This window comes from Theobroma umbraticum, unplaced genomic scaffold (assembly GCF_002168275.2).
Source record: "Theobroma umbraticum cultivar Fairchild unplaced genomic scaffold, ASM216827v3 scaffold_56.0, whole genome shotgun sequence".
In the NCBI taxonomy this organism is placed as follows: Eukaryota; Viridiplantae; Streptophyta; class Magnoliopsida; order Malvales; family Malvaceae; genus Theobroma; species Theobroma umbraticum.
The window spans coordinates 6,013,532-6,040,473 of record NW_018397256.1 but is presented as its reverse complement, the minus strand read 5'-3'; the positions used below and the strand labels follow the sequence as shown (position 1 = coordinate 6,040,473).

The following is a 26,942-nucleotide window of genomic DNA, read 5'->3' as shown; positions in this document are numbered from 1 at the left end:
TTCTATCCCCGCAGTCTCCCTTGACTCGTGGAACTTTATGGGTTATAGTAGCTAAGTTCCTTAACATTTACTCTCTCTCTCTCTCATTATTTACATCTTACGCTGCAAAAATTTGTATGCTATTCTATAGGAAATTGGGCTCCTGATGGATAAGTTTCTTGCTTTATCCTGGAAACTTGTAAGGTACGGATGAATTTTACTTGCCCAAGTTATCCTTTCACCCTCTCTTTCTCTCTCGAGCAAAGAGGCTTTTAATCGGATAAAACAATGCATATTTGTTCTTGTGTAAACTATATTTGTATCTGTCATGGTTTCAGTCATACTCACCAAAAGCAGTCTCCTGATGTTGTAGAAGATCTTGTTCGAAAACGATTGATATCTTTACACCCCCGGCCTTTTTGTATTCATTTGATATAAAAACTTGTGACGTTTCTAATCCCCTTTCTTCTTTGCTTCTTCGCCTTAATCTTTATGGTTAAAAAGCTTCAAAAAGCTTCCTCATGACCAGAACCACCATTCCTGCGTGAAACAACGCCATATCCCCACTTACCAGTCGTTTTCCCATTGCTCTTGTTTTCTCAGGATGGTTTCTTTGTTCTCGGGTTTTCTTTTGCAGATCAAAGAGCGAGCTTTAATCAAGACCGTTTGATCAGAAATTCCTGATTCATACTTGTCTTGGGTTAAGAGCTGCCTTACTTTATCTTCAGGTACCTCTCTCCCTCCCCATTTCCCTCTCTAATTTTTCCCCGCAAAAAATTAAAAAAAAAAAAAACCATTTCTCTTTCTCTGATATCTGACTTTGCCTCAGACATTCTGTCTCTTGCTGTTCTCTATGATGAGAGTCTCGAGCTGGTTTGTTGTTGGCACTTGGTACCATATCACTTTATTAAAAAAAAAAAAGAAAAAGAAAAACACAAGCTCATGTTGTACTACCTCTATTATAAATTGCTAATAATATGCCTACATGCATCACCGTACACGTTGCTTATAATCCTGATTCATTCCAATCCATACCCCGACACAACCTCAGTTGATCCCTCCAAATTGAACCTGGTTCAAAGTCACTGGACTCAGCAGTTGGGGGCATGTTTTAAAGAGGGTTGGTGTTAAAGATGGTAATGTGAAGCAAGCAAGGCGCATTTAGATAATCCATGCAAGCAACCAAACCAACAAAAGCGGCAGAGACACAAAAGGGAAAGGGGAATTCACATCACATGACACTTTCTGTTAACATGGATACGTGAAATCCGGGGTACTTTTACCTCCGTAGCGCCAAATGACCGAACAACCCTGTTCTTCCTGATAGGTCCCACGCTCAAAATAGCGGTGTCCCCACCAAAAAAACAATAGATGTAGCAATTGTTTGACCAAAGGCCAAGGGGGGACCCAAAACCCCAAGCAACCCATCCACATTGAACAAAGAGGGTCGATGTAGGTGCTTGTAGTTGTGTCTTAGGTGCTTAGCCAGTTAGATTAGACCCCCTAGAAATCCATAAAAACGAATGTTAGGCCGAGAACGACTGTGGGGCGTAGGGTTTTGTTGGTGGTCGTCTCGATAAATCTGGCCTCGGCATTGCTGCTGGTTTGGTCAGGAGAGTCAGAATCATGAAAAAAAATACTTGCACATGATTTTGAACGTTATAGTAGAAAAATAAAGAGGAAAGAGAAGAGATACAGTGGTATCATTTTTATGTTTATGTGGATCCCAAACATGGGGGAAAAGAAAAGGGGTAGTGAAGGGATTCTGGGAAATGCTGAAGGGTAGGCAAGGAAACAAGAAGAGGACACCGGTTGCTTGCGCAAATCTAGCTAATCTGGGGCTTCCGGGCCAACTAAAGTGAAAGTTGGGGTTGATGCTGTGGTTCAGGCAAAACCCCAAACCCAAAGCCATCCCCACCCAACCCCCCCTAAGCGAACCAACATCGCCATTCCCACATTTGCTTCTTGGCCTCATTATGTTTAGGCAGACACGGTTCTCAATATAGCCAGTAGATACATGTTGCAAGCCAAACACCTTATGTCTTCTGCTGCTACTTACTCTTCTTCCTCACTCAAACGCTGTCTTTCTTTTTCTTCACTCTTTGAATATTTGAATCTTTTCTTTCTAGCAAAGGACAAGAAAACCCCATCATCAAAGGAAAAAAAACGAAGAAAGTAGAAGAGAAATAAATAAAAACGTACAGGCACCAAACCCTTGGTTCTGATTTTATGTTTCTCTCTTTGCTTTCATTCATGTTCCTTTTGATTTTTTTTTGACCATTTTTGCACTCTCCAACAAGGTTCTTGTCTGCTTTCCTTTTGTTATTTTTTGGGAATAGTGTTTGAAAAAGCTCACTTTTTTTTTCTCATTCTTTGTGTTTTGTTATAATGATGATAGGGTTGTGGTGGGGGCAAAAGCGGAAGCAAAGGGAGGACTTTGCTTCAAGAATGGTGACTGTTGTGAATCCGTCTACAAAGAGAATTGGAGGAAGATTGGGCTCTTCCATGAGAATTTATGTGAAGCGAATGGGTTTTGGAGGCTCATATAAAGCATGGGGTAATTATAGAAGAAACTTCATTTTCTTCAAACTCCAATCTTTGCAACAGGCTCTCTTCTTAATCTTCTTCTTCAGCTTCTGGTGATGAGAGGGGAAGGTGGTGGCGGTGACGGTGGCGGTGGTGATATTGGCTGGACGGCTCAATCTCTTTATTGTTCATTTATGATATACTAAAATTTGTTCTTCTCTTTTTTGCTGCTTATTTGTTGGTCCATAATGTTGGTAAATGCAACGGGTATGTTGGTCTCTTTGCTGATTTTTTCCTCTTTTATTTTATTTTATTTTAGTTATACTAACTTCCTCTTTTGGCTTTTAGGTTTATGCCTTTTGCTTGCTTCATGAAAAAAAAAACCATTTTCATACAAAGCAAAAAAAAAAGAAACTTCAAAACAAGAAACTAGCAGTAATCAGGAGGTTAGAAAATAGTGCAGTAAATAGGCAGGAGCTAATTCTGTGCAGGGTTGGTGAGTAAAGTTAATATTTGAGGTCTCTACACTGTTTTATTGTACTCAGCCTCTGTCCCTGTAATTTATTGTACATCTTCTGGGGAAATGTGTGAGCTTTATTAATAGTAATGATATTTGTTAATTATAATATGTCACGCCCATTTTCTGATGTTCCGTTTCTATGATAAATTTGTGGTCTCCTCAGTCCTCACGCTTCTATTCCGATGCTCATTTTTATTTCCATTCATTCATGGGGTTTTTTTGGGATTTACCTTTTTTGGGTTTTGGGTGGGTAAGGTGAGGTGACAATTGCAAGCACTGGAACTGCAGGTCTAGAGCACCTAGAGTTGGGCACCGTGGGTTATAGACTACAGAGTCTAAGTGGATTTTATTTAAAATTAGTGTTTAGGACAAAGGGGAAGAGGGAAAGGGTTACTGCCTCTGCCTGGGCAAGAAAAACAAAGGCAAAGACAAGAAAGTTGAGGTGTGAGTGACGACGGTGGGCTTGTAGTTCATGGAAGTGTCCTATCATCGTGCACTGCAAATTTGGTTTTGCTTCCTTTTTGGTTTTTGGTATGCACGTGAAACTGGGCTGTGTTTGTGTTTATCAGAAGGAAAAAGAAATTCAGAAGGTGATTATATTTCTGAACGTTTGATATGGTTTGGTGGGGCCTTTGGAGTGATGGTAATTGCCTGGAAAGTGGATTTCTAAAGGGGAAAAACAATGGCTCAAACAATCCCCGTCTTTATTGCCAAATTTGGTGTGGGGATTGGAACTCCAAAAGTTTGACCTATAGGTTTGGGGAAATGTGTTTTTCAATTGGAGAATATGAAAGGGAGATCTACTCAAGTTGCATCGTAGATAGCTTGATGAAAGTATATGGGATCGGAAAAGCAAGCAACTTGGTGGAGTTAAACAGTCAAATAAAACAAGACCATCATCTTTTAGTCTTGCAATCGTCTTGGAACCATGAAAATATGGACTCAGCTCGAGTCTGGGTGCCTGTCCAAATCAGAACAGGGGGTGGCACATGTCAGCAAATTTATGATCTTGTCTTATGGTAGTAGCAACAGACAGATTTTACCAAGGAAATAGCTATATTCACACAGTGGTCTATGACCCTATTTTTTCTGTAGATTTCTCATTTCTGCATGTCATGGAACCAGTTTGAAAATCAGTACTGAGCACATCCTGTAGGTAGAATGTCAATTTTCAAATTATAATATAAGTGCAACTCTGCAATCTCAGATTTTGAGTGCTTCTGCCTCTGTTTTGTTTGCTAGCCTAAACAGTCTCTTCTGCTAGTGTGTGTTTTTTATCTCAATGTTTTTTTCTACCCCTTTTCCTTGATCTGGTCATCTTTCCCACCACAGCTCAAATGCTGTGCATACAAGCATTGGCTCCAACCAAATCCGCCCCCTAATAACGGAAATCTAAAGTTACTGCATGAAACTGATGTAATCAAACATTTAACAGATCAGTGAAATTAATGTTGAGGGGCCCCCAAGCGTTTAAGATTTTTGTCCCTTTTAACTGGGTAGAACTCAGTTCCTGTTTCTTCTCCCAAATCTTTCATTCAATAGCCTGCATGCATTTCATTTTGCACAAAACGACTCCCAACGGTTTCTTCCATACCTGAAAATCTAGATGAGGGCCCTGAATTATAGTGACCCCTCTGCTTCCATCTTTATTGGATCATTCAGTAAATTTGAGGCATTGACACTGAAATTTACAGATTTCTTAGTTATTTATTTGATGTGAGATTTTGTAAATTTTTTTTTTATTTAAACTCATCACATTCTCGTCACAGATCAAGTCACTGTGCTTATTTTACACATTGAAGTGCTTCACATGACATTAAACTTGAATTTGAATTAATTTGATAAAATGTGTATTTATAAATTGAGGACCGCTTCCTTACCTATTATTATCCAATCAGAGATTTCTCGACAAAACGACTCTGCCGAGGCATGCCTTGCATTCTTTTCATTTCTAAATTCAAGGCCAGTACGTTAATTTTCTTGTTGATGACCAATTAAGTTCTCTCAATACTTGAGCTGGCTGCCCAAGTCCATTCAACTTACCCCTAAGCAAAGCACCCCCAAAATTCTGCTTATAAATGCCAAGGAGCTGCTGCTACTACTGAGCTCGGTTAGATTAAACTATTACATTTATGAGTAGCTGGACTTTGGGCACGTTGTCTTGCTTTTTGGGTTTCCATCAAATATCACCACGAATATCGATTTCTTTTTTCTTTTAACTAACAAAATACACCGACATTAGCCTTGGGTGAAAATGCAGCTCACCCCCTTTCCAGCTTTTGTCCTTTAGGTCCGGGAAATTAGCAAATTGATCTATTCTCGTATCCTTTCACATCGGAACTCTCTTTTTACAAACAGATTTAAGAAAGGTCTGTGGATAACCAGTACCCACAAATGAAGCTGTCCTTGAGTGCATCTCATCACGACAAGAATTGAATAAATGCCATGTTTCCTGAATATGGTAATAACCAGGTAGTAGAACTTGTCCCTCCTGTCCTGTCTTTGATCGTGAAAGTCGAGACCAAATAGCAAAGGAGAGATCTATATGAATGATGTAGCTCAAAATATATACATCTGCCACCATTAATAGGACGAATCTCCAAAAATGAAACACACAAACAGATTCTGAAGGAAAGAGTACGCAAATAGATAAACAAAAACCCAAGGTTGAGCTTCAACAAGTGAAATGGCTCCAATGAGCCAAATTTACAGTATTTTGGTATTTTACCAGCTAGTTAGGAACATTCCCTCTGCACTTTCTGAGACCAGAAGCACTTTGGATGTACAGGAAGCAAAACCTCGTCACACAAAATACTATGTTTTCTCCGATGTCAACCAGGTAAACTAATACATGCATACATACAACTAAGGAACATGTCTAGCGTCAGGCAATCAAACAAGTTGGTTCAATTACGTAGCACAATGGCTGCAAGTATGCACAAAAATAGCAGCGAAAAAAAACCAGAATACAAGCACCAATTGTAAGTGTGGGATTAAGATTAATCATGAAGAGATAAAAGCGACATGCACAAAGAATAATAAATGAATTGCAACTGAAAATGTAAAACTCTGCAATAATCATTCTAAGCTAAACTCAATTTTTCAAGTTAACTTGTGCCATAATAATATTGGAGAAAATACTCATCCATCAACGATGCACACTCCCAGAGCAGAACCTGCATTCAAACATAAGAAGACAAAAAGGGCCTAAGACATTTCAAACAGGTACGCTGCTTTTGTGTTCCCTAGCCCTGATTTTGCTAAACCAAATCTAGATCTATCGCAGTTGACAAACTTTATCATTCATAGGCAGCCAAAATATTACTTTTGTAAAAGTATTTGAATAAAATAATCATAAAATGGAAAAGCAGATCTTATGACCAGACTATAGTCACACAAAACCAGCAATTGCATTAGTGAGATTCACTACACTGGTGCACTACAGGCATTCATATCACAATGACTAAAGGTAACTAGGTAACTGAAAAGAAACCTACTTCCCAGTACCCATTTACCACCGCAATACAATTTCCAAATCAGGAGGTAGAAGGGGCAAGGTGGAGAAGAACGCCTTTGGTCTTTAACTGTGAAACAGTCCTTATATTCACATGGTACAGATCAAACAAAATTTAGCACATACTTATGAGGTAAACTGGAATATTTAGAATGCATATCAAACTCAAAAATCTTATCCCCCTTGTTGTGGTAGGGTCTGATGGCCGAAACAAAGGCTGCTAAAGCATCAAATTCATGCTGATCAAAATACAACCTGGAATCAATTTTGGTTGAATCCAGCAGCAGGAGATTATTTAATGATAACATAGTGTTTAACTTCCAGTGCTTCAACAAATGAAACTCACACTCCAACAACTAAAGCTACTTTGACAGAATTCCAACAGGATAAGAGCTAAACCACAGCCATGGATATGTAGAGGTGAAACAATGTAGAAAACTCACATTTGTCAGTCTCTCAATCTGCAGTTTGTTTCCAACTAGACATGTGTTTAAGTGCAACGGCAAAATTATCTTCCACATTGAAGATATAAAAAGGCATTAATAACATAAAGCATACAGAAAAATCCTTAAGAATCCATCAATCATGAAATCTGAACCAACAAAAAGTACATAAGATAAGCAGCCCGCCAGTCTCTGAACAATTATCATTCATGTCTGTATATCTAATAGCAAGAATCAAATACCATTTTGTGGGGGTTGTTCAACATGGGTGGAGGGCAGCAAACGCCAGTTTTTTATCAAGCATCATTTAGCATACAAATGCCAACTTAATGCTATTCTGCCACATGAAGGGCTCAACCCTGGCCTCTTACAACCATTATATGAGCCTCACATTTAAAAGACTAAAAGGATATAGCTCTTAAGTAAACCCAGTAACATATATACAGCCACAGCAAAAACAAGAAATTACATCACCCTTGAGAAAATAGCAGAAACGCTAGTTTACAGTTCTTTCGTGGATCCCCCTTCTAACACAGATAAGTATATTAAACCACAACCATAATCAAACATAACTTATCCATTTCAAAATGAATAAATTCCAGTCAATTCCTTGAATATAAGTTTGATCCAACTACCTCACTCCTTAAATAAAAAGGAATTCCTCATGTTCAACTTGGATGCAATATATTGGTACAGAATTAACCTCAAATTATTCCATGGCATATCAGAAAATAACAATAATAATGACAATTTCAAGCACAAAAAACAACAAAGGAATGGCCCGATTTAAAAACTCATCAAGGAAATAACCACCAAAAGCAACTGCATCATTGCTTGACATTCTCCAAGTACCACTTGTAAGTATCAACAAGCCCATCTTTCAATGAAATCTTGGCATTCCAACCCAATGAAGCGAGCTTTGAGCTATCCATGAGCTTCCTTGGAGTCCCATCGGGCTTCGAAGTGTCCCAAACGAGCTCCCCTTCAAAACCAACCACTTCCTTAACCAACTCAGCTAATTCCTTAATGGTTACCTCCTTCCCACTACCTACATTCACATGTTCTAATCCACTATAATTTCCCATTAAGAAAACAACCGCATCAGCTAAATCATCAACGTGTAAAAATTCCCTTAGCGGACTCCCGGTCCCCCAAACAACAACTTCTTTTGCTCCTTCCACCTTGGCCTTATGAAATCTTCGCATCAACGCAGGCAAAACGTGGGAATTTTCGGGGTGAAAATTGTCGTTGGGACCGTACAAATTTGTTGGCATACCGGAAATAGCATCGAAGCCGTATTGGATTCTGTACGCTTGGCACATTTTAATCCCCGCAATCTTCGCGACGGCATACCATTCATTGGTAGGCTCCAGGGGGGCGGATAACAACGCGTTTTCCGGGATGGGTTGAGGAGCAAATTTGGGATAGATGCAAGAGGATCCGAGGAAGAGGATTTTTTTGACGCCGTGGCGGTACGAGGAATCGATGACGTTGGTTTGGATTTGGAGGTTGACGGCAATAAAATCTGCTGGATACGTGTTGTTGGCGTGGATTCCACCCACTTTTGCGGCTGCTAAGATGACGTATTGGGGCTTTTCGGTGGCGAAAAAGGAGTCGACGTCGGATTGGTGGGTGAGGTCGAGCTGAGCATGGGTGCGGAGGACGAGATTGGTGAAGCCTAGAGATTGGAACTTGCGGACAATGGCTGAACCCACTAGTCCTCTGTGGCCTGCTACGAAGATCTTCGCCGATTTATCAGAGAAGAAAGAATCTGTGGAAAGAAAAATAAAACAGAACCAGAGTTAAATTTTAAGTTGAGATTTGCTTGGGATCTCAGAGAGGAAGACAGAGAGAGCGAGACAAGTACCAGTTTCTCCCATTGCCGGAGATTGGGAAGTTGAACAGTTAAAGAGTGAAAGAGTTGGAAGCCAGGGAGAAGTGTCGGTTTGTTTTTCAACTGCCAGCCAGAGAGCCGAAGGGTTTAGCTCTGATACTGATAAATCTGGTCCTCTGTGAGTGACTGGGGCTGAGTTGGGTTTGTTGGTAAGAGGATTTAGGCCCAGGAAACTTAAAACTTATGATGCCAGGTTTCTGCTCCGGGATTAAGCTAAAAGCTAGGTCTTTATACAGTTGCAGGAACTTTGTACCCACAATTTGCATGCCAGAAAACAAGTCATGATGGAATTGAACCATCTACGGGTTCAGCCCTTTAGGAAGCTTCATTTGTCAATTTTGAGTGGAAGGGCTTTTCAGCCAGAACATAGGGAAAGGACCAACCAAGTGTTGTGTCCAAGCTATTGGGCCCATTAGGAAACCCACAGTACGTTCGATCTTGAAATGGATGCACCCCTATTTCCTTTGGTGGAAAATGGGATGGGCCATGGGGAAAGATTAGGGTTCTATGAAATAGAATGATAAATCTATCTAAAAACATACAAAAAATGGGGAGTTCGGCTTCCAGGATGGGATGGGGGCAAGTGCCAAGTGGATTTTGCCAACTCAAGTTGTCCCTTGTCGGGACAGGGGAAAAGTAACACCTGATTACTGACCCATCAATTTGCTCAATGATATTCATATGTCAACAACAGATTGCTACTCCTGAATGGTAAATGTCAACATCTTGCTTTGTCAGCACACATCATTCATTCTTAGAATCTTATGAACTACATCTCTTGCACAGTTTCATTATGTGCCTCGCCTGCTTGTTACATGCATGTATTTCCCCTGGAAAATTATCTCACTTAATATTATAATGCCTTTTCTGTCTTGGTACAGAAAGAGAAGAGTCCAAAGTAAAGAACCCCTCGAGGAATTCATGCTTATCGAACTTGGAACAAACCGCTCGTATCAAGTGAGCTATTATCGAGAGTGGAAGCTTGTCAAACTTGGACAGACCCTAGGAAAGATGTCCAACATTCGAATCCACTCCATCTGGGCAGATGTTTGCTTATTGGATAATATTCAATATATATCAATATTACTGGTGTATTGAATGTCCAAAAACATAGTAGACTACAATTAGTTATTTAGTGAAAGTAGAACATGACACAAGCTTGTAGATATATAATCGTAGATCTTCACATTCAGCAAGACCTTGGTGATCTGTTGAGCTACAACATGATGGTATGTATTTGCATTTACCTTGAAAGCTTTCAAAGCATTGATTCTTTCTCTAATTTTTGCCATGTCAAACCAAGGTTAGAATAGAATATATAGTCATTGAAACAATAAAAGAAATTAGTACTTTCGAAGTATAGATTCTCCCTGTCAGGCATTAATCAGTCCCGAGGAGAGAAACCCCAAACATTTCGAGATTGGGAGTGAACATGAAGAAAGAAGAACGGAAGTTGTGCACTGTCACAACACATTTTTCAGTGATTCATTGATTGCATTAATTCCAAATTCAACCTTAGAAGTTAATCGTGAACACAAAATGATTGCATTGCCTTTGATGACTGCCATATTTTGCAACCATTCACATCCTCAACGTGAAAAAACACTACTTTCTTTTTCTCCACTAGTAAAAAGGATGACAAATCAAATTTGAAATAATATTCCACCTCAGATCAGTCCATACTACAGGCAATTATAGAATTCCACTCTACCTGTGCTCAAAAAGCATGGAAATGACATTGACAACAGCTTTGGGGACCCCCAAACAAAGATTATGCCAAACCCATTTTAAAACACTCGACTTACCAAACTTACCCAGAGCCAAACTTTGACCCCATAATTTTTATTAACTCAAAACTAAAAATAACTCATGACAGCCTGTGACTGACAGGCAACCAAAGCTTCCAACTCTCAGGCTGATGAAATACACTGACAAACCACCGCGCCAGCCACCTCCTCCTCTTCCTCCACCGCTTCCTTCCAGCACTGCATGGTCAATTTAGCAGGAGCGCGCAATGTGCACCTCTCTCCCTCGGAGAAATAAGTCCAGTAAACCACACACCCTCCACCTGGCAGCTCCTGCTTCACCATATACTGACGCGAGTAGCCTTCCACGTCAGCACCATCCATGGCCCAGAAACGAGCCCCACCACCATGGCACGTGACCGCAACAGAAAATTCGTTCGGACAAAAACATGTCAACACCCTTTTAACCAGAGGTTCCAGCTTGACAGAATCGGTGTCGAGCCCCATGGCCTCGTAGCTAGCGTAACTGAACCCTTCTTCTGGGGTCACGTGCACCGTAGAGTAGGCAAATCCCTCGATCCCATTCATCGAATACCCACACGGGTCAAAGTCGAAGTCGCATATCACGTGACTCGGGATGATGTCAGCAATTCCGGACGTTTTCGTCATTTCACGTGCCGAACAATCCCCCATCCCCGCCCTTTTGTAAAACACGCCTGCCTTTTCTCTATCCAAACCCGTCATGCACATTTCCAGAGTAACCAATTCCCTTGGATCTTCCATCAACGGCTGTGAACGTTTTGCTACAGCCGAGTAAACGTGCCAGCTACGAGTAGGAAACCTCGGATCGCCAATTATTGAAGCCTCGGTAATAAAATCAGTAAAAAATTCGCTTAGCGCTGTAACTTCCTCAGAGAAGTTACGGTGAGGGGCAGATTGGTGATCAGGGAAAATGAAGGTGCCGCGTGAGTAGTTGACTCGTGACACACTGAGTGAGAGCGAGTTACTGAGCTGAAGAATCGGGGATATTGACAAAAGGAGCTTTGTGGTTCCGCATGTCTTGAGGATGATTTTGTTTGGGTAAACAAAGAGGCTTGACTCGGAGAGGACGTAAGAGTCGAAGTTGGGATTGGAGAGCTGGGAAACTATGGTGCAACAAGCTGGTTGGAGGATGGAGTCGAGCTGGGTTTTAGATAAGGCTCGGAGGCCCAGCCCATTTGTGTCCTTGACGATGGGTGGATCAAAGAAAGTGATTTCCAGGCGTTTTTCGAAGCCTTCGAAGCCTATTGGTGAAGGAGGCGCCGGCGAATCCATGTCACGTTTCATCACAAGAAAGCTCAATACTAACAATATCAATGGAAATTGTTTTCTTCGATGCGGGATTATTTAATGGCTGCCTTTTTGTCTTTGATTCTTAGCAACTGTTCTTCAATTAGAGAAAGGGAAGGGAAGAAAAAGAAAACGAAGAGGCTGAAGACAATCCTACTCTAAGACTTGGGGGGCCATTTAGTTTGGGTTGTATCAGGATGGTTTTCTAACGCACTGCAAGAACAAAAACATCCAAAGAAACAAAATGTTAGAATAATAAACCAATTAAACATCATGAAGATCGAAAAAATGATAAAAACGAAAGTGCTCTATTTTGGGGAATGAAAGAATCGTACGTTGGAGTAAGCAGCAGATCGGAACTTTTCGATGCCGCCGTTTGGACGAATGTCTTCAATGCTGTAACCGAGAGGAGCTTCGTATTGTAAAGAATTACGACTAGTACCACTACTAGACTTCTTTTTGCCACCTTTGGTCTCCATTACAACATCCACGCTTTCCTACACCACGAATCTCTATTAATCTTTTCTTTCAAAAGTTTGACTCTGGACCAAATCGGTTTAATCTCAAATGAGCAAAACGAGATTGTATCAGAGATTGAAACTTTATAGACCAAAAATTAATCTAAAACCCACACACAGAGCCATATAAATTCAAAAATTAACAAAATATTAAGAACCCATTGTTCTATAACCAAAAGAATAAAAAGAAAATCCTTACAGCTTAAAGAGTCTGATTAATGGGGACAGAAATCCAAAAGGGAAAAGACTAGAAATCCGAGGTATCTGGTCAGGAAAAAGAGGGCACGCAAAGGGACTCGGTGGTAAGAAAAATAAAGCTATAAATGTTTTTAAGGGTTTGAGGAACAGAGAACCGGGGCAGGTTTTTCTTTGCTTGAGTGAGGAAAGAGTGTGGGAACAGAGTATTTATAGAGGGCCAAAAAACTGGCTCCGGAGTGGCATTAGTAACAATTAGAGACTGCTCTTAGTGAAAACCAATGGTGCGGTTTGGCATTGGGGATTTCTCTTCAGGTCCACCGTGCGGCACTCTTGCTCTGGTCCTAGGCAAGAATTATGTCTAACTCAACCTAATTCACTACCTCACATGTGGCCAAAGAGCGTGTGGTACACGTTCAGCCGGATTGGTTCGAATTCTGCATTATAGGCAAGTGGCACTGTGGAAGTGAGTTCAAGTAACTGAAACCCAATTTGGACCTTGTGATATAGATGCCAGCCATTTTCACAAGGGCGCGAGGGTTATTTTTATTTAGTATGGGGGTTAAGGTTACTCGTGGAGGCAGGGATTTGCATGATGCCGATATCCTAATGTTGCCAGCTTGCAACGTTGAATATGTACAGCTTTGGTTCAACGTGGGTCTTCCACGTACTCCTAAATCCGATTTCTTGGGCAGTCAGGAAAGCATCTCTCTCAGGGCATCTTTCTTGCCAACCTCTTTATATATAAAATAAATAAATAAATAAAATCAGATAAAAAACCGTATTTCACCTAAAGCCTTGGTTTGATTCTCTTCCACTTTTTCCATCAAATTGTTTGTTAATATCTGTGCTTCAACATTATCAGGAGTATTTTAGCTATACTTTAATTAATGGAGTAATTATGTACAGATTTTGGATTCTCATTTATCAGTGCCATTAATGTGACAGAAAAAACAAAGGCGTTATTAATGAGCAATAAATTAAGTTTCAAAAAATGGAAATGAGCAATGAATGCCAATTTTGTCCTCATCTTGAATTTAACTTGTTGAACGTTTACTTCATTGACGAATAGAGCCTTGCCAGTGGAACTGATAATCTGACACAGTGGTCTGCTCCCAAATCCCAACCCCTTTATTTATTTTTGCTACTTTTGGCTTAAAATGAAAACAGTATCTTAGTTGTCAAACTTTTTACTACTTTTTAAGGCCGACACTTGGATTATTATGCATGAATGCAGAACACTAACAGGCCAATGCCTCCAACCAGAAAATGAAGTGAAGGTGAAAAAATGTTGAAGGCGGCTTCGAGGGTTTGGTCAAAAGTTTTTTCCATGGGCTACCCACGCCTTGCAATTTTGGCCCGCTTTAACTAGGCTTCACAGTATTTAAAGTCTGAACCCATCCTAAATTTATTGTTTTAATATAAGGAATCACTTCTTTTTTTTAAAATTATCTTAAAAAGTAGGTTTTTAAACACCCATGAAACAGCACCACCTCGTATTGCTTACCTTAGCATCTTTCAAAAAAATTAAAGATTGACTTACCTTAACCAAGATTAAAATGAATAATTAACTTATATAACCAAGATTAAAATGAATAATGGAAGTTTGGTGAGGATGAATAGCTTGGCTTAGAGCTTGAGCCAACTTTAGAGGTTCTGTGTTCTTAATATATAAACCCTCAGTCTTGTTTTAACAATACGTTTCCTCTGTTTCTTTTTTTTTTTTATAAAATTAACTTGGGTTAATTAAGGTGAGTAGAGAAATAATTTGGTGAGGATGAATATATGATGCTACTTACATGTTTTTAAAAATAGATAGAACAAGTGGCATGATTTTAATGGGTACCTAAAAATCCACTTTAAATGATCCTAATATAAGTTAAATTCTCTAGTAAACAATAAAAACTACATTTAAATTCAAAGTAAAAAAAATTTGGAATAGTAACACAAATAAAACTCTCTTTTAAAATTAAAAGGTTTTATGTACTTGTTGAATGAAGTTTTTCCTTTCTGTATTCAATCATTAGGTTATCCAATTATGAAACTCTGCATATTCCTTCTCATCCCATAAATCCCAGTTTATTAATATGAAGATGAAGATTCGAACTCAAAACTTTTGAAATGAAATATCAAATGTATCATTTAGGGCAACATCTCTTTTGTAAGGTTATGTAACCATCTTCATTCCATACTTGACACACACACATATATATATTCCTGTTTGCTCCATCTTCGAAATCATCTCATTTCTTCATTTTTATCCTCGAAATTTACAAGCAGAGGACATGCTTGTGGAATCCACTACTTGTGTGGCTATCACTGTTACAAAGCAAGGGCAAGAGGGCAAAGTGACATTACCTTATAAAGTTGATCTCCTATAAATTCTCCTCTGAGATCATTAGATAGGGTCCAATTGATCCCATGATTTGTGATTGAAAATTAGTCTCGTGATCAATTTCTTTTTAGCACAAAAAAAGAAAGATAAGCGGAATAAAGATGGAATGTTACCATTAAAAATATGATGAAGATACGATCTAGGATAGGAATATGTTATTAAAGAAGATATTACGTGGACGTTTTATGCTTCCCAAAGGTTGAAGCATCATTTTCATAATCCTCACGTTTATTTCAGTTACTCTAGAGTCAATTAATAAATTAAATGACCAAGAATAATGATACCTCCCCAAATGATTAAAAATTGTTTTTGTGTTTCTACTTTAACCATTTAGTTTATTAGGAGGTGCATGAATTAATTTCCTTAATTTAAAAGGTATATTCAAATTCTTTTTTCTCTATCAAAATATATAGAAGAACCCTGCTTTTATTTTTTATATCTTATGTGAGATTTCATGGAAGTATTAAATGTATATATTGAAAATAAAAGAAAGAGGAATATGTGCCATTGGGCAAAATGACATGGTTTAGACGCTTCTCCTTCACTGCACTCCTTTGCTTATGGACTTATTATAGGTACGGTGGGATTCAACGTGTGTACAGCACACAGGAAGAGAATTAACGCTGTCATCTGCAAAAGGCAAATGTGAACTTGTGGACTACCTCTGCAAACGGCAACACCTTGGATCATTAATCCCCTTCTGTTCAGAATCTGGTACAAGTTTTGATGATCATTACTAATGATAAATACCTGGGTTTACCGTTGATGATAGGAAAGAAGAAAATATGAGTGTTTGACAGTATCAAGGACAGAATATGGGCAAAAGGTACGAGGGTAGCAGAGCAATTAGGACTGTCTAATCAAGGCGGTTGCACAAGCAATACCAACTTACCACGTGAGTTGTCTTCGCCATGAGGTTAATATGATGTTGGCCAGATTATGGTGGGTGATGGTTCCGGGCGAAGGCATTGTCAATAGCCTAGATCGGAGTCATTATGCATGTCTAAATTCCAAGGTGAAATAGGATTTTGGGATTTTGATTATTTTAATCTCGTTGTATCGGCAAGGCAGTGCCGGAGATTACTGCATGAGCAAAATTCTGTATGCTGCGAAATGCTTAAAAGCCAAGTGTGCTTTCCTTGATGCTACAGGGGGTTATAACCCTTCTTCTACTGGAGGAGTAATTTAGTAGGTAGGAATGTGGTAGACGAAGAACTGCGGTGGAGAGTGGGTGATGGCATGTCTATTCCTATATGGAGAGACAAATGGATTGATAAGCCTTCACCTTTAAGACCTGGCATTAAAGTGTCTGATCACTCATTTTCTGGTTTTTAAGAGTAGCAGATTTGATAGATGAGAACAATGTAAGGTGGAAAGAGCCAAAGAGGGAATGACACATCAGCTGTTTCAAAACAGGCCATTGCAGAAGTTAACAGCTAGGAGAAACGTTGGTTGAGTTCAGGAACAACGTCGGCTTCTTCGTGTGGTTTTGGCTCTTTCTCCCATGTATTTTGCTAGCCAAATGTGACTGCCCATAATATTGCTAAAGTTAATATTGTGATTTACATTGTGAATATCTCTGGCCACATTCATTACCAGAGTCAGAGGGGGTTTGTGGATGATGTTCATATATGCTTAAGCCTTTCTTTCCATGAAAAAAAAAATTCATACTCTTAAATTTGATATAAATTCACTTTTCATCCTTTCAATATATAAATTAATTAGGGGAGAATTCACTAACTATTTATTAAAAATTCTACTTTTTTTAAATCAATACAACTTATAATATAATGGTGTGTGCCTGTATATATTTATAAAATCATTGACACATTTTTAACATGAAATTGGAGGAAAGCATCAAGATTCAAATTACTTAAATATGTTTCAAATTTTATTAGGGCAATAAGTTTGTTAAAATGTCTAATTGTAAACAACTATCTCATATATGCCAAATACTATCTTTACGACATTATTTTATAGACATAAATAAATGTATGAACAGATACATCCCAAAGTTTTGTTCAAGAACATTGACTTTTAACTATAATTCATAATTTTCACATCAATATATGTAAATTCTTAACAATTTTGTATGTCGATGAACTCGTTGTATTTTGAGAGTTGATATATTTGTCAAATATTAATATGTAAAACCCTTGAGCTAAATAATGTTGGGGAAAATAGCTAAGTAACATTAGGCAAACTATATAAAATTTAATAATACTAGTATTGTATTCGAACATTTAATTTAGTAATAGGTACATAAGTCTCTTTTCTTAAATAAAATAAATGTCATATAGTGGACCATTAATTGGGAAAGAGAATGCTAAAGTATACCATAGATGGAATATTCATAAATTTATTATTATTTTCATATTATTTATGAGTATTTAAAATGTAAGAGAAAACAACATTACCTATTAAAAAAATAACATAAGCCAAGCTGGTCCAAAAATCATAGGGTTCAAAGTTGAGAGTAATCAATGGTGTGTGCCCCTTGTGGTATTGCGCATGCGTGAACTTAACCTATCGGCAAAGCGACATATAATTGACTCATTAGCTTCTTTGGGTATTAATATTCAACCAATATGCATGCCCACATTGCTTCTCTTTTGCTACATGATCTCAGTGGTGACACCAATATCAAATTTTATGTATTCTTTTTTTCTCCGCAATGCCATATATTATGTTCCTTTTTTTAATAATCAGAAGACAAAGAAATCAAAAATAATAAAACTTCTTTTATAAAATAAATATATTGTGATGTGTCATACTAAAATAAAGACATCGAAAATTAATATTAAAAAATGTCATAAAAAAGACTACTTAAATACTTGTTAATTATAAAAATAAAAGTATTTTACTTTAAAGTAAAGTATTAGAAGATTGAAGAGCGTCAAGTACACCTGAAATTAATTGAAATCCACCCACAATAGATAGAGGGGGAATGCATTATCTAAGGCTTGAATATGATTGAATTTTGCTGGATAGCGTTCATCATTAGATCTGCAACTTTTTTATTAAAGGCGTAGGCCCAGATTTGTTGAAACCCACGGGAGACACCTCGTGCCTAAAGAGGGAAACAAACAAAACATAATATCACAAAAAGTGGAGCATATCCCCATGCATAATCCAACAAGCAAGGCGACTAGCGATTCCCCCCCTCCATTTTTTTTTAGCAACGATTTGGATTTATGCGAATAAAAAAAACACTACAAGCAATATATAAGATGTTATGATTGTAAATGAAATGTCTTGCCATCAAATTGAATCCAGTGGATAGTGAGGGGCTCGAGAATATCCAATTCTAAGAGTACAAATTTATAAATTGCTAATCATTTTATATATTATAAGGTAGCTTAATATATTTATTGTATGTTTATTTGTCCATACTATGATCCTTCATGCCATCCTCTTGGGCCAAGACTCAGCACCCACTACCACTGCATACATTATTATCATATAGGATATGAGCTTTTGGGTTTTCTATTGAGGTTTTTTATTGGAAGAAAAGTACTTAATTTGTTGAATGTAACAACAATAGCACATGTCCTTTACATGCAAGAGCCTAAAGAAAGAAAGGGAAAAAGATTGGATGGAGAAGATATTAAACAAGCCAATCGTCAGAAAGTTTCACCATCCATTTGCTGGGGTCTCTTTTAAAGAATTGTTTACCAAGTTCCTTGATAATTCTCTGCCTCACTCCCAACAAAAATAATAATGGGAAGTTGATGGGTTACACTGCAAATACTGTAATCATTTTTTATGAAATATTTTGTCATGAATTCATTGAAAAACGATATTATCCATGAATTTTTTATAGACATTTATCAAAAACTTTGTTGAAAAAAATTTGGTTTACTAACGTGTTACATAAAAATATAAAATTTTATAAAAATTGATCGAAACTTTTTCGATGAAAAAGTCCGTTGAAAATATTATATATTCAGTTGAAATTGAATAAAATATATGAACAATAATAAATTGTTAGAGTCAAAAATAACAATCGTAAATGTCCAAAAATTCCATAAAATATGTACGAAAGTGTCAAAATCATATTGGTGTGGAGCTAAGCCCCTTCCCATGTCTTTTCATCCAGCTGCAAACCATGAACTCCACTTGCAACCTAAAGCTCTGTCCAATGCAAAATTATCTGTGAAAACCATTTGTCCCCAGCCTGGGCTTTTTCTAGGTTTAGCCTTGTAAGGGCCGTTTCGACCTTGTGCCATTTATACCTGTTTATGTTACTCCCATTTTCTTTATTGACTTGTCTATGTCTGGATAAGTTGCTCAAAGTGATGTTTTCTTGTGGTACTAGAAAATTTTTATCAAGAGAAAACCATGGCTAATTCCAAGTTCTGAACCCAAAAAGTGAAATCACATATCTTCGTCTAAAATGGGATGAAAAATAATTAATTCAATTAGTTGTATCCATCATACTTCAGCAACAAATGGTTATTCTCTCTTTAGAGGGGATGACAATTTCCCTTTTCTATTTTATAAATTCTAACTCTCATTTTAATAATCAATTGTAGGCCTTTAAATTGGAATTTTAAACTTTGATAGTAATGTGACTTCTAATTTCCTTTTTTTATCTTGCTAGTAATAGAAAAATTGAAAATTATGCTTATTAGATATTATGTACATCACTTTTCTTTAACATTTAGCAGTATACTGCTTTAGTTATGGATGTATGATTGTCAAAATCGTATTCAGCAACATTGGCAAAGAATATGGGACATGGTGGTGGCTCCACCCCCCAATTTCTTCAAGGTGAATTGTGATGCATCCTTTGATCAATCATCTCAATGTGTGTCTGGTTGTTGTTGGCATGAATTCCTTGCCCAAGTAAGGTCAGTGCAGATGGCATAAGCCCTCACTATTCGGCTTGCCTGTGAACTCATCAAGATAAAGAAGTGGAGTAAAGTTTTGATTGAATTCGATAGTTTGGAATTTATTCGAAGGTTCGAGGAATCAAAAATTAAAATAAGTTAGGAGACAAAAGTTATTGAGGGAATATTTATTGTACAGTCGATCAATTTCATTACATTTTTACAAAAACAAAATAGATTTGTAAATTGAATTCCTCAAAAGAAAAAAATTAGATATTGTTCTTTTGATTGGTTTGTCATATCTCTACTGATTTATCTGATTTTTTCAATTTGTAATTTATACATCGTTGGTATATTGAAAAGAAAAAAGAAATAATAAAAAAAACGAATTGGAAAATTTTAAATAGACGAAGGAAACAATTGGAAAACCAATATGGTAGTTTCGTTTACCAAGTCAGAAGCAACTTTGGGCTATCCTTGTATGTGCTGGAGAGGCCACGGAGGTTGAGCCCATCTCTCAAAACTCTTCAGGCTATTGATTTCGGAATTAGCCTATTCGCTAAACAGGCCTAGACGGCTTCTCCAAAGATGGGTCTGCACTCCAAAGATAGTTGTTCAAATGTGGAGTAACGCAATCTTTATTCCAACAACATTCAATTGTCTATTGTTCGATTTGCTGAAGCATCTTTGAAAAAAAAAAGAAAAAAGTTTTTCATGATGGTCAAGGAGGGTCTATCAGGCAATGGGGACAGATTGATGGATGAATAATACAATTGGGTATCTAATTGTTATTCCACTTTAGGCAAAAAAGTAAAAAAATTGTTCATTGCACCCTAATCATAGATTGGAATCCGTAGATGGTGGAATCCTAGCATTGAAACCAACCATTTAGAATCTCTCAATATGATTAGAAAACATATTTGTATTGAAATCTCTGAGAGGGATGAAACCTTGATTTCAGGAACGATAGGACATGAAGAATAATTTAGCAAGGACATAAACCTCGGGTGCAAAATGTTTCATGATTTGCATATGATTTGCGATATTCAATTCAACTTTAGTTACCAAGTGGCCTGGAGTAGAGATGAAGTTATCGTACGATTTAGATATTAATTTTCGGAAATCGAATACAACTTTGTTATGTTTTTCCACAATCAACAGGGAGCAGATATCGTGAAAAGCATTGGTTTATAGGGCCATCCAGCGGTGATTAATTCAGTCGTACAATGAGAAAGCATTTAAATAATGCAATGGGATGTGATTTGGATGTAACTTGAGCACTTTTCAGTTTACTTTTATGCTTTCTTTTTTTTTGCATTCACTTGAATTGAAAGTGAAGTCCCAAAAGAAAAGCACAGGGCGCAGGGCAGTGGGCATGTATAAGAGTAACGTTTTTGAAAGATAACAACGCAGGGAATGAAGAGATTAAAGATGGCAGGAGATGGTGTGGTTAATGATTTTTATAGCAAAACAGTCAGAGATATATCCATAGCTTAATAATGACAATCCTTGTTCATATTCCTCCGAAAATGACGTGAAGAATAAAACATGGAAAACATTCTTGACAGCTATGGTATCTGCACAACTTGCTTGTAGTTGTTTTTCTTTCTCCTGAAAAAATAAAAATTGAAAAGGATGGGGTACCTGGTACAGATCCATCAGTCAAAAGAAGGTTTCCATCATCCAGATTCTCATTAACACGGTTTCCAAATTTCGTTCAGATGGGATTGAAACAGCTGGAAGACCTCTTCTTTTCTTCTTCTTTTGTCCACTAAATGTTCTATCTGCTACCAAAATTTTTAGATTTTTTTCAATTTAAATTTAAATATTTCAATTGTACCAATTAAGTGTCAAATATTTTCTCCTTTTTACAATTAAAGATTAAGGTAAGAGATATTTGATGCATGTAAAACACGCACATGACATGAATATTTAACTTGTCTTGTTAGATACAGAATGAAACAATATGTGTAACAACTTTATTTTCATGACGTCTAACAATTATATTTTTCAATTATAATAATTAAAATTTTAATATGACATGTAACAATTATATTTTTTAATATAACCTGTAACGCCTAAATTTTCAATATGATATATAATAATTATATTTTTTAACATGACGTATAATAGCTAAATTTTATAACATGATGTGTAATACTATATTTTTTAATATAGTGTTAACAATATTTTTTTCACAAAAAATAACCACTAAATTTTAAAACATGATGTGTAATACTATATTTTTTAATATGGTGTTAACAATATTTTTTTCTACAAAAAAGAAACAATAATATTTCTTAACATGCCATGTCATCAACTCGTGATTCTCTGGTGCATGTAATACAGGTTCCATCTACTTGTTAACTCAACTCTTAATTATAAAAAATAAAAAAATATTTAGATATTGATTATTACAATTAAAACGTTTGAACTTTAATTAAAAAAGTGCTTAAATATTTAATTCTAATTGAAGCATTTAGCCTCTTTTATATGATAAAAAACTAAAATAAGAGAGTTTATATAGAAAGTTAGGAACAGCTAGTCATTCATCTATTTAGATTATATCATTTCTGTTTTCGGAATAATGCTACTTATATTTATTTAATTCAATGCTTGAGTGTTACAAGTAATGAATTTTTTTTTTAAAAAATAAATAATAAGTTAAATAAAAATGATTCTATTACACTTCCATTTTAGTTCAATTTATTGAATATTATTAATAATCATAGTGATTAAATTAGAAATTCTTATTATTAGAAGCTTGTGAAGAGAAAGATAGATTTATTCGATAGGAAAAACATGATCTCTTTTTATGTAATGTAATCATAGTGTATAAGTTTAATCAAAGCACCTTGTTACCAACATAAAAGAATGCCAACAGAAATCAAAAACAAAATTGCACTTTGCATTACTTATGAAGTCTGGTGCACTTGTCAAGCCACACAACCATACCCCTCGTTACTTGTTGTCATTGTGAGCTTGTAACTTCGAATTTTTAACCTTAATGCTTCATTTATTAATTACAATCAAAGCAAGTCTCAATAAGATTATATTTTACTCAAATCTGTTGAGCACTGATAGGTTTTTTTTTTTACTTATACAGTGTTAATATATTAAATATAAAATTTTTGATTTTCTAGAATAATATTTAAAAATGTTTTAAAATTATTTTTTAAAAATTTAAATATTTTTTATTTTTTATTACATTCAATCATAGTTATATATTTTTATTTTTAATTAATAATTAATTATTATTATTATTAATCAAAATATGATATATTATTTAATAATTTAAAATTTTCAAATATTATGTCAATTATTTTTTCTCATGGTTCATAGAATGGCATAACAAAAAGTTATGGAAAAGAAGAAAAAAAACACTTATTTTGGTATGAGTAATCATACAGAAGCTGAAACCAGTACATTTATTTTTTTTATTTACGTATTAGGAATGGAAACCGTGGGTCCCCAAAAGGCTGAGGGAGAGGTAAGGCACGGGCGTTTTAGCTTTTGCTTTTTCCAATTCTATAAGGACTTGCTTTTCTTTTGCTGGCCCTTTTTTATAAGTTTTTGCCTTTTTCTTTTTGTTTACAGGCACTGAAATAGCTGAAAACAACATCCAACGTGGAAGCATCAATTCCATGGGCATGGAAGAATTAACGCACTCCAACAAAGATTTGGTATTGTTTGTTTAGAATTCCTATGCTTATTTAGGAGGAGGATAAAACAATTATTATTATTATTATTATTATTATTATTATTATTATCCATTTAAAAATACTATCGCCTATCGCCAAGTGCAATTGGACACGCATCTCTATAGCCAAAAGGATTGTGGTGGGCTTTTTCTTTTGGGAGGCAAAAGAAAAAGATCCACTTCCCTCGTGTTTCTTTGCTTCGCCTTTCAGCTTTTGCTTTCATGGGGATGGGCGTTTGCTGCGAGCATCCCACTATGGGACTCTGTGAATTTCCTTGGAAGGTGGGTGTCCTCCCCATTTTAGTTTGAAAGGCTTTGCATGGTAAATGTACTTATGTTAGTGCAAATACAATGATTAAAAACGGGACTTTCTAATTTATCATTTGAGTCTAGGGATGAAAAGAGTTTGGATGGAAGAGATTTTGTAATTATTCAATTGGCTGATCAGCTTTTCTTCATTTTGGTCCACGGGGTTTCTTTCTTATTAGAATATTGTCACAATCTTTTGCTTGTATTGATCTTGATGGGATGCCCTAATTATTTTTTGTCATGCCAAGTTGCCAACCATCTATAGAATATTAGAGTTGAATCTATGGATCTTGAGTGAGAGGCTTAGAGCTATTGAATGTAAGTTGAAATTAAATTAGTGATAAAAAAAAGATGTTTTTTTGATGATATAATCTGGGAATTAAATACAAGGAAAGAATTTTGCTAAGCCTTAGTGCCTAGTTCGGTCAAAGAACTAGGGCATACAAGTAAAAAGGGCAGATAGGCCACAGAATATTCATTAGCTTGGAGTTTATAAGATGATTGAAATCTCTTTGAGAGATAATATCAGAAAGTTACTTAATCTAATGGATTAAACTCAATGAATCAAATTTGTGCTTCGTTATTTAAACTTAAAAGGAGTGAAATTTAATTAGATATATCCACGTAAGTGCCACCTGTCAGCCCAGATGGCGTGATGCAGACTCGTGGTATGAGACATCACTTGTGGGAGTGGGGTAAGAGTTCCGGTTTAAGAAATCCAAAACGTGTGTGGCCCAAGTGGGGCAGATTGACTTCCCGAGTCGGATTTCACTGACCATAGGACCCGCAGTGAGCCCGCCACGTGTCTACATCAGGCAACGTTGACTAACACGTGATGCTCGGATGGACATTTCTATTAATTGTTTGACTCTAGCCTTACGGAAGGGTGGACGGTGAAATGTCTTAAAAGTTGGAGACCCATGAGCTTAAATATTTTAGATTATAAATAAAAATAATATATTTATAAAAAGTCACAGCCACCATGGATTGCACCAAAAAACAAATGAATTTATATTATTTTGGGATATATATAAAACACCAATGAGCTTTCTTCTCATCGAACATTGATGAATACGTCGAAGGGAACATAATGAAGAATATGTGAAGAGGCGAGGATAGAGCATCATCCTGCGTGAGAATGACACCTACTTGTCCACTAGGTAATGTGTAACTCTAATTATTGAACAAGTGTTGAACTCCCTAAAGAATCATAACCCCAATTCCATTCCTCCTGCCAAATCCACAAGAATCCAGCATCACCCACCTTTCTTATATTTTGTACCTACCCAAAGTATATTTATCATGTAAACATTTTCTACAATGATTTTCTTCACAAACTTATGTTATCTACTAGTACAATTATATATTATGAATAGAAAGGTAGTTTCCAAAATTAAGAAGAAAAATTTATTAAAATTAAACAAGGGGTGAATAGGAATATTTTATTCTAGTGTTGAATTCAATATATGGTAGTCTCAAATTATCAGATGTAAACAAGTTGATATTATACAAGTATCTGTAGATACTTGAACTGATGACATAGGATTTGGGTATCTTATATTTGGTTCGATTTTTAATACTTATTTTACGTTTGGGTTATATTTGATTGTATTATTTGATTGTATTATGATGTTTGATGTATGCTACTTTTGAATATGATGTTAGATACTACATTTATATGGTTTTTTTATGTTTTATTGTTGTTCTTTGAGTTATTTTATAATTTTTGTGGATTAAATTTTAATTGTTAGCAAATTGCATAAGAATTAATGTAAAATATTGTTTTATTCAAGTTTGAGGTTTGGGTTATTAAATGAGCATCCATATATAAAAAATTTACTTTATATAATCGGGTATTTAATAGATTTAGATAATTAACAGCTAGTGCTATACTATTAAGGTTCGGTTTTAGATAATGTTTTACAATTTTATTTGAATTTTAATAAAATTTGGGTGCTTGATAGTTAAAAGGTTTTAGGGTTAAGTATTTCAAAAATAACGAATTTACATCCCTACCTCAGAATGTGCCGATGACAACAGTATCAACCACAATGGAGAACCTTTCAATCTTTCATATATTGTGAGAGAAAAAGGTGTATAGGATAGAGTTAAAGATGTAAATATTGATCAGCATAAGCATAAGATTTTAGATGATAGAGAATATAATTTTCCTGTAAAAGATAAGAAAGCCCATAAACAGCATACTTGGTTGCACCCATGATAATGTAGCCTTTCCATGTAGATATCTTGGCAAAATAGATAATACTTTGTGAAAAGAATTTATAGAACATGGAGTCAAGTGTGGGAGGGCAATTGGACCATGCATGCAGAATGTGTGAATTTGGAGTTTGGGGATAAACAGTTGGAAGTAGTTCAATTTTCAAGATACTTGATCGTCATACACCTGAATTGGACCTAAGGGAAAGTGGGGTGTGCATGTTATTTTGGAAAATGGTCGAATATTGGTGAGTGAACAAAATAATGAAATAAAAGCAGTGGGGGATTAAATAAAGGGAAGGTAATTCTTTCTCTGGTTCTATGTTTTTACTTGGATTGTCCATCTTTCAACCGTAAAAACAAGAAAAATACAACATGATATAGTCAAGGATCAAGTAAAAAAATTTCAAAGAATATAATATAAGCAACTTGTGATTGCATCTAGGCAAAAAGGAAGAGCAACTTGCCATTGCCAAATCTGAGATATATCAACAACAGGCCTGGAAGAAAAAGCAAGCTTTTCCGTCTTGGGGTGGTTTCGTTTTTGTATTTTTGTTGTTCTCCTTTCCCTATCTGAGCAATCTAGGGTTGAGATAATCCTCTATTCATGCACACTGCATGCATGCTTGCTCTTCTGTAGCACCCAAAAGAAAAGGCATCCATAAATCAAAAAGGAAAAGCATCAAGGCTGTTCCAGCTACTTCAGAAAAAACCAACCAGCCATCAATGCTACAAGGACTTGCACTGTGCCACATGAACAACTTTTATATATAAACAAATTAATCCAATACTGAGTTTTTCATTTAACACATAATAAGTGTATATA

At 36.2% G+C, this 26,942-nt stretch overlaps 2 protein-coding genes and 1 long non-coding RNA gene across 3 annotated transcripts; 1 reads left to right on the top strand and 2 right to left on the bottom strand.

Moving 5' to 3' along the window:
* The first annotated feature begins 1,465 nt into the window (after positions 1–1,465).
* LOC110411140 (uncharacterized) lies at positions 1,466–3,133 on the top strand. The gene is made up of 2 exons (XR_002444732.2): positions 1,466–2,177; positions 2,378–3,133. It is a non-coding gene; the product is annotated as an uncharacterized LOC110411140 (long non-coding RNA).
* A 4,267-nt stretch (positions 3,134–7,400) lies between these two features.
* LOC110410932 (putative GDP-L-fucose synthase 2) lies at positions 7,401–9,131 on the bottom strand. The gene is made up of 2 exons (XM_021420877.2): positions 8,850–9,131; positions 7,401–8,753 (listed from the first exon to the last, which is right to left on the bottom strand). Exons 1-2 carry the CDS (start codon positions 8,860–8,862, stop codon positions 7,810–7,812), a joined length of 957 nt encoding a protein of 318 aa, XP_021276552.1. The 5' UTR covers positions 8,863–9,131; the 3' UTR covers positions 7,401–7,809.
* Positions 9,132–10,510: 1,379 nt separating this feature from the next.
* On the bottom strand, positions 10,511–12,142 carry LOC110410864 (S-adenosylmethionine decarboxylase proenzyme-like). Its single transcript, XM_021420769.2, has one exon. The coding sequence runs from the start codon at positions 11,945–11,947 to the stop codon at positions 10,787–10,789; it is 1,161 nt and encodes a 386-aa protein (XP_021276444.1). The 5' UTR covers positions 11,948–12,142; the 3' UTR covers positions 10,511–10,786.
* Positions 12,143–26,942: the final 14,800 nt, after the last annotated feature.